This window comes from Quercus suber, unplaced genomic scaffold, assembly GCF_002906115.3.
Source record: "Quercus suber isolate HL8 unplaced genomic scaffold, Cork oak 2.0 scaffold_760, whole genome shotgun sequence".
NCBI lineage: Eukaryota > Viridiplantae > Streptophyta > Magnoliopsida > Fagales > Fagaceae > Quercus > Quercus suber.
The window spans coordinates 287,422-296,347 of NW_027070196.1; the positions used below are offsets into that span (position 1 = coordinate 287,422).

The 8,926-nt window shown below is 36.5% G+C and overlaps 1 protein-coding gene across 1 annotated transcript; it reads left to right on the forward strand.

Moving 5' to 3' along the window:
- The first annotated feature begins 200 nt into the window (after nt 1-200).
- Nucleotides 201-1,916, forward strand: LOC112002940 (uncharacterized). The gene is made up of 4 exons (XM_024035100.1): nt 201-483; nt 640-833; nt 1,030-1,076; nt 1,211-1,916. Exons 1-4 carry the CDS (start codon nt 201-203, stop codon nt 1,914-1,916), a joined length of 1,230 nt encoding a protein of 409 aa, XP_023890868.1.
- The last annotated feature ends 7,010 nt before the right edge of the window (nt 1,917-8,926 follow it).

Consider the following 8,926-nt stretch of genomic DNA (forward strand, 5'->3'; position numbering starts at 1 on the left):
GCCTAGAGGAAGATGACTTTGGTGATGACATATTTGCTGCTTCAAACTTAGCTCCACAAGGTTTTGATCCAAAATCAAGTGATGCTCCCAATACAGCCCCAGAATCAAGCAATGCACCCCATGTAGCCCCAAAATCAAGCAATGCACCCTATGTAGACCCTAAGTAGGCTGAGCCAGCTCTTAAGGATGACTTGGTAAGCATGGATGGGTTTGATGATGAGCAGGTACCTGAGCAGCCAGAGTTTAATGCTAAGAGTGACATGAGAAATGTTGTACTGAAGAAGGAGATGAAGTTTCCTAATGCAAAGGTGTTCAGAGCTGCTTTAAGGGAGTATGCAGTTAAAAAACTTATTGACATCAAATTCAAGCTTAATGAGAGGACTAAGATATCAGTTCACTATAAGAATGAGTATAGGTGGAGATGTTATGCATCTCAAATAAGTGGAGAGCTAACATTTCAAATTAAGACCTTGACTGATGACTGTACTTGCCCTAAGTCTTTTAAAAATAGTTAAGCAACATTAGCTTATGTTGCTAAGAGGTTCATTGAGGATTTTAGCAAAAATCCAAATTGGGAGGTGAGTGGTGTACACAACCATGTAATGCAAAATTTATATGTTGACCTAAGTGTAAACCAAGTGTATAGGTCAAAGAGAAAGGCAAAGGATTGGATCAATGGAGATGAGCAACTGCAATATGGTGTTCTTATGGACTATGCACAAATGATAAACACTGTAGACAAGGGGAGTAGGGTTATACTACAAACAGAAATGACTGATGAGACTTCCCAACCAAAATTTAAGAGGATGTATGTTAGGTTCAATGCTCAAAAGGTATGATATTTAGGTGGATGCAGGTCATTTATAGGTTTAGATGGTTGTCACATAAAGCACAAATTTGGAGGGCAAATCTTATTTGCCATTGCCAAGGATGCAAATGACAACATTTTTTCAGTAGCCATGGCTGTTGTGGAACAAGAAAACAAGGAGTTTTGGATATGATTTTTGGAAATTTTTGCTGATGATATAGGGAGGCCAGAGGAGCTTTAGTTGGTCTTCATTTCTAATAGGCAAAAGGTATGCAAGTTTTGTTCAATTATACTTGAATGGTTTACTTCGTTTGTTGAACTAACATATTTTGTTTGTTTGTTTGGTTATTTGCATGTGCTTATACCAGCAATAGAGACATTATTCCCTACTATGGAGCATAGATACTGTGTGAAACACATCTACAACAATTTCAAAATAGATCACAAGGGATTGGAGCTGAAGGATGCACTGTGGAGGTGTGCTGCCGCCACAACAGTAAGGGAGTTTGAGAGATGCATGCAGTACATAAAGGATTTGGATGAAAAGGCATATGAGTATCTTGCAAACATTGCACCTGCACAGTGGACAAGGTCACATTTTACTCCTAGGGCCTTAACAGATTGTTTGATAAATAACTTGAGTGAGTCTTTTAACTTAATGATATTGAAGTCTAAGGACAAGCCTATCTTGGCAATGTTGGAGTGGATTAGGGTTAGACTTATGACTAGGCTTTACACAAAAAGGGAAGGGATAGAGAAGTATGCTAAAAAGTTGTGTCCAAGCATACAAGATAAGTTTGAGAAATTGAAGGTTGAAAGCAAGCCATTTAGTTCTACCCCAGCTGGCAGTTTTCTTTATGAGGTAGCTAGTCAATATAAGAGGCATGTAGTTGATCTTGTCAAGAAAACATGCAACTGTAGGTATTGGGATTTAAATGGAATTCCATGCAAACATGCCATAACAGCCATTTATACAAACATTGAGACATCAGAAGCCTACACCCACCCATGCTACCACAAAGAAACTTACATGGAGATATACAAGGAGGTACTTCCTCCCATGCCTGGCCAGTCAAAATGGGTTGAAACTGGACAGCCTGCTCCCTAGCACCTCACATATACAAACCACCAGGAAGGTCACCCAAGCAAAGAAAGAGGGCTCCTAATGAGACCTGTAAGGTGCAGGAAATGCAAAAAGGAATGGCATAACTCAAGAGGGTGCAAGGCTAGCATCACTAGGGAGATACCATGGCAGAGGAGACAAAGGCTTGAAAGAGAAAAACCTGTAAGTAATTGAGATTTAAATGAAAAAAAAAACCTTGTTTTTAAACTTACAAAGGTATTAATGTACTGAAACTGGGTTTTGTTGCAAGCAAGGGGAGGGGTGCATGCACCTAGTACCTGATATGGATCTGCACCTTAGGCTGCACCCCAGCCACCATCCTAGCAACCTACTCAGACTTACAACATGAGGTCTTCCACTAAGCCTTCACCTTCAGAGCGAGGAAATCAAGCTTCACAGCAAGGAAATCAAGCTAGGCCATCTCACATGAGAGCAGGATGGTTCTTTTCCTCATAGCTAAAGTTTCACACACCTAGAGAGACCTGGGATACCCTACCAAGTTCTTCACATGTAACTTAGTTGAGTTACCTCTTTCCTAGATGGTTGTGTAGACTAGGATATTTTTTAACAAGTGGATCTATTTTTTATTTTGTAGCCTTCACCTACAAATAAGAGCACTGGTGGTGTAAGGACTAGAGGACAGCTTGCTGCACAAAGGCCACCAAAAATGGATTCAGTGGGTGGAAAAATTAAAGGCAAGAAATCAAGCTAGTGGGTATGCATACCAGGATTGGGAGTAAAGCTAGTGGGAACATGTGGGCCTGCAACTAGTGTTTTTTTGTGAAGACTACTGTTGGCTTTTTGTAATTATCAATTAGTGTAAAAAACAATCACATTTTTTGTAATTATCATATATATATATATATATGTAGCTAACCTTGGAATGTGCATTTTTGTAATTTACTAGAAGTTAAGGTATAATACACTTCAGGTTGTTATTATTGTATGAAATTTTGTGGTATTATATGGAAGTTGTGGTATTATTTGGAAGTTGTGGTATTATGGTATGAAAGTTGTGGTATTTATTCAATTCAGTTTGTATGGAACATTATTTGTCCAAAACAGTTTGTATGGAACATTATTTGTCCAAACCAGATTATATGGAAGTTTTATTGTTGCTGCTACAAATTGTGTCCAAGTAGATTTTTCCAATACAGAGTGTATGGAAGTTGTTATTGTGAAATGGTTGTTATGGTATGTGCAGGTAACTGTATGGAACATTATTTGTCCAAACTGGATTATATGGAAGTTTATTTATTGCTACTACAGATTGTGTCCAAGTAGATTTTTTCAATATAGAGTGTATGGAAGTTGTTATTGTGGAATGGTTGTTATGGTATGCGCAGGTCATTGATAATTGACCAATATTTCTTTCATTATATGCCTAGAGATTAGTGGCATGACCAATACTTCTTTCATTGAATGGTTGTTATGGTATGCATAAAACAATACTCAATAATTGACCAATTCTTTGTTCATTAACATATCAAAACATTACATCAATAGGCTAGTGCTATTACAATGTAAATTCATTAACACCATTGCCATAACTATCTCTACTAACCAATTAACTACTTGAGGGCAACAATCTCGGTCTCTTCTCTCTAGAGAACTCAATTGAGCCAAAACACAACAACAACAACATAACAATAACAAAAAAGATCTATGAAAAAATGCATGCAAACTTCCACATTCTCTGCTTCTCTTCAGCAAACCTGACCTTTTCCTTAGCTTTTGCACAGAAAGCTCAAGCCTTTCTCTCCCTCTCCTTGGCTTTGGCTTCTTCTTCAAGAGCCTGTTTTGCCATTTGCCTAGCTTTTTCTGCCATTTCCAAAGCTGCCATTTCCCTCTCATTGGCAAGTTGGAGAGCACTCTAAAGCCTAGACATCCTCTTTAGAGCCAAAGGTGTAATTTCATTCCCATGAGGACAGATTAGGTTATCAAGCCAAACAAAGAAATGACACTTAGGACCAACCTTATAACGGCTACAACTGAAGAACCTCCTCCCAAAATTGTACAAACTCAAACTTGTTCTCAAAACACAAGTCTGCTCATTGCACATATGCCCACATGAACCCGAGAAATTACCACTTGATGAAGACATATCAACAAAACACGATTCCTGAGAAGCCCAAATTTAGAGTTTCACATAGTAAGCTGGCACTTAAAAAAAATCTGAAACCCTAAATCAAGAACAGACACAAATACCTTGATTTTCTTTACCAAAACTACCTTCCCTAGCTTCGATGTTGCGAAACTTGTATTTTCTCCCCCTCTAGACACTCCAAACCATGAAGAACACGTTGATCTCACCACAAGTCTCTCTCTCAAAAAGTTTTTGAGTTTTGGGTGTTTTGATCCGCGTTATGTTGTATTTTGGGGTTAATAGGTGTTTTTGTAACGACTGGGACTAAGGTGGGTTACGAAGATTGACGGAAACATACCACAGGTGAGTTAAGTGATACTTTTCAAACCACAAGTTTTCGCCCAAATCATAGGTGGGTTATGTGTAATTACCCCATAAAAATAAAGGAAGAAAGATATGACCTTCTTTATAGTCCATTGCAAGACTTTTTCTACCATAACTAAATTGAATAACAGAAATTGACGAAGAAACTGGATTGAATAAACTTAAAAGTTTAGGCTTGAATTGAATGAAAGTGAAAGTAAATTATTGAATTAAATTTTAGGCAAAATTAAAAAGTACATTTGTAATTGAGCACTTTTTTTTCTTTCTTTTTTTTAGTTTCTACTACTCATTTGTAAAATAAAAAAAGAAAAAAAATCCATTACAACTATAAAATATCCCTAAATTAGCTTATTACCTTAGTTGTTAGGACATATGTGGAACATGTTATAAACATATGTCATTTAGAATTGGTTAATCCTTTGACAAAACGCACTTTACTTTTAATTAGGTAGATCTAGGATGTGTTTAATACTTCAAAGAATAAGAGTTCAAGTCCAAGTATTGAAGCCATGCAAATCTATCTCAGAATCAAGTGAAGAAATGTTGTTCATTAAAGCTCGACAAATATCTCGACAGATGTAACTATCGAGGTTTAATTCTTTGAAACTCGACAAATAGCTCGACAATCGTATCTATCAAGGATTGCTAAAATCAAATTTCCAGATCTGTTTTTCATGCATATCCATGCTATGTGTTTAGGTTTTCTTTTTTCACAACCCTAGACATATATGAGGATTATTTTAAGGGTCGTCTCAGTTGATGAAACTTGATGCAAAAGTTTTATGCAAGCATATTGTGACCGGAGACACATGCCCTAGTTCATCTTTCTCTTGAAAAAGCTGCTGCGTTTGTACATCGTAGAGTTTTGTGACCAAGAAGCTTCTTGATCTTCATCGTGTGGATGAACTGAAGAACTCTATAGCCAACATCCTTCTCAAGTTGGTGTGTTAGTCATGTACTGGGATCCATGCATCAATTAGTTAGTCACATACTTGGAGCCATGCATTAAAAGGAGATATTGTCATTGCATTACAAGTCCAATTGGGTATTGGGGTAAGGGTTCAACTGTAGGTTGGTATAATGTATTGTGATTCCTTTACTTGTAACCGCTTGTTTTAATAATAGTGGATTCTCGAGAGTGATGACCTTAAATTCACTCGGTGGGGTTTTGCCTTAGTGATTTTCCCCATTCGTAAACAAATCACCTGTGTCAAATTTATTTTCTGCTGCATTTAACTTAGTTGGTGATTTGTTTGTGCTACCACGCTTATTGCATATAATTGAATCTAATTAATTAACTTGACTAATTAATTGATTAATTTACCAAATGGGTCAATACATTTTTGGCCTATCATTAGTTATCAAAACGACATGTAGTTTCTAGTTGTAAAGCAATGGAGCTACAAGTCGTATCTGTTGCTCTTAATTAATTGGCGAAACTACAATGTTGGTCCCTCAAGTTTATCTTGCACAGTTGGTCATTCAAGTTTGAAGCGAGTACAATTGGTTCCTCAAGTTTTAAAATTGAGTTGTATTAATCATTTTACTAAATACCATTAGTGGTGTTATTTACATGACTAATAGAACAGTAACTTGGCATTTTTTTTTTAATGATGTGACATTTTTTTTATTAAAAATCACAAAATAAATTTCTCTAAACACATGTGCAAGTGTAAGATTTACTCAGCAAAAAAGAAGAAGAAGAGAGAAAGTAGAAGATACAAAAACCCCTCTCAACATTCTATATTTGTTTCTTCGTAGCAAAAACCCAAAAGAATCCACCTCTCTTTGCTTGACTTGCTTGCTTCTCTTCTCTTAGATTTGTCCTCTTTCACATCTCTCTCTCTCTCTGTCTCTCAAAAAAAAAAAAATAAAGGTTTTTTTTAGGACTTCAAAATATAAAGGTTGAATTGGACAACCACACAAGAATAATGTTACATCACAGCCACACCACCACTTCCACAATGACCACAACCACCACTTCCACTTCCATGGCCTGTCTTTGCCTCTTCCACATTTTCCCCTCATTGTCATCCTCCACCAATGAAATCACACAAGAAACCTAGAAAATCACCCACAAATCTCACTGCAAGGCTTATGAAAATCCTAGCCATAAAACCTTAAATCACACAAATTACAACCATGAAATTGCAGCCATGAAAACCCAGAAAATCACCCAAAATTGCACGACCCATACCCACACCCACAGGCCATTGCAATCGCAACCCATACCCACAACAACTCATCTGTAAACCCATTCTCACAACAACCTAAACCGGCACACCAAATGCAACCCACAAACTACGACATGACCCACTAACCTAACCACCGTAACCCATGACCTAGAGAGAGGCTAAGATAAGAGAGATGGAATAACATATATATATATATATATATATATAAAGCAAGTAGCAACTTGCTATGTACACTGGACTACTAATAACAGTTCACTGTAGCAAGTTGTCACTTTTTTTTTTCAAATATGACAGCTCCAATCGTATGTTTTTGTTGATTGTGGTGCTAAAATAACTTTTTTGGCCATTTAACACTACCAATGTGAATGTTCTAACATCCTAAAGTTCCACAACTACACCCACAGTTTCTCTTATATGGTGAAAAATCATGAACCCAACCCTTGTTTCGAAAATCCCCAAATTTAGAACCCTAAGTTAATTTCTGCATAATCTAAGACCAAAATGAAAAGAATGTTTAAGAAAACATACCTTGAAGTTGATTTTGCAAAAAATAAGCTTGAAAATGATGGGGTTTTGAGAGAAAGAGAGATTTGAGAGAGGTTCGAGAGAGGCAGTGCGAGGGAAATAGAGAGTGTTTCAAAAAAAGTCACATTAGCCTTATAAAACTGAAAACATTCATTTTTTGCTGGTTAGATAGTCGCGAAAAACACCACTGAAGCATAGAAGCTTTCACAAGAAGCTTTTAGTTGCGAAATAGTCGCAAGGCAGTCGCGATAGCCTCTGTATGAAATTTGTATTTTTCCAGTTTTTGCTTAAAAATCATTTCGCGGGAAGTGCTTGGTCATGAAATAGTCGCGATACTCTCTGTATGAAAATGAGATTTTTAGATTTGCCTTAAAACTCTTTTTGCGGGAAGCTCTTAGTTGCGAGCTTCTCGCGAAAATGCCTCTGAACAAGATTTTGAAGACCAACACAAAATGCATTTTGAGCAAAAACTTAAAGCACGAAAGTATAAATTCACTTTCAAAAACATATAAAATACTCAAAAATCTTTTTGGGTTTGATCAGCAAGCAATTGAGCATACACATCACATTCGAGCATGTACAATCAGACAAATGAAATAAGCATTAATTGAACTAAAACTTGTGTGATGTGGGTGAGTATCAAATGTGGAATAGTCCTTAAACCAGAGTGAAGCTTTAGTGATCAATTCAATCAAGTCATACACAACGGGTACTAAGTCAAGTGGACTATCTCAATTATAGAAATGAGCATATATGACCTCTCACAAAAGATGATTAAAAATCTTAGAAGCTTTTCATTTGGCTTCTCCACAAATCATAACATTTGATCTTTTTGAACAATACATCTCATTTTTGAGATTGGTGCTTGAAATTTTTGATATTTCAACATTGAGAGTTAGCCTTTAGTTTTTTTTTTTTTAGCACCATACATTTCAAATAAAAAGTCATTTTCCATTTTTCCTAGTCAAATACTAGTATGTGCGATGGCTTTTGCAGCCTATTATCTCTTTTCATTTTGAGATTTACATTTGTTGAGCTCTTTAAGCAAAAATATAAAAATAAAGTGGGAAGAGATATAGGCACAAGTCTATGCAAGTATCAAGACCATCAAGACCATTGACCAATCATTCATGACAAGCTTGAAGATCTATTTACAATAATCACACATAGTTTTCAAGATTTCTCCCACACAGATATATGTGCATACAAAACAAGCTAAGCTCGTAAATGCACTACGCTATTAGTAGGAAGGTACTATGTCAAACTCACATATGATATACACAACACAAGTGATCAAACTTTTTGGAGATTTTTCAATTTTTATGGGTTTTTGAATTTTTGAACACACTAAAAAATAGAACAAGTAAATTAAGATCAACAAAACAAGTACAAAACAAAACTTGTAAAAGAAACATGCTATAATCCGAAAGCAATTGAGACAAATTAAATTATGCATGTCATGATGCATGAACCTATGACCTTAAACATTGGAAGTATTAATGCATGGACAAAGAGGGTGATCATGCATAAGTACCCTTCTTCACCCACTCTCTACGAGTATTTTGAGTGAGAGCCTTAGATGGCGAGGTACGACCAACATAGCTTTCAAACCTCAGAGTGAAGCTAGCAAGGCATAGTGATATGTTCTTCAACATTTCCATAACGTCTCCAATGAGATGTCTTTCACTACTCCCTTAGCTTGTGCTTCCCTTGGTCTTCTCTTAGAACTTTCTTGGTCACATATAGAGTCAGCCTTCTTCAGTGCATGAAGCTTGAAACAGTTAGGTCTGGTATGCCCTTGTGCG

Excerpts from the sequence above, each read along its gene's own strand:
- LOC112002940 (XM_024035100.1), top strand. The coding sequence starts at position 201 with ATGGATGGGTTTGATGATGAGCAGGTACCTGAGCAGCCAGAGTTTAAT. Across the intron at positions 484-639 it reads TAAGACCTTGACTGATGACT|TGTATAGGTCAAAGAGAAAG; the intron begins GTACTTGCCCTA and ends GTGTAAACCAAG. Across the intron at positions 834-1,029 it reads TTAGGTTCAATGCTCAAAAG|GGAGGCCAGAGGAGCTTTAG; the intron begins GTATGATATTTA and ends CTGATGATATAG.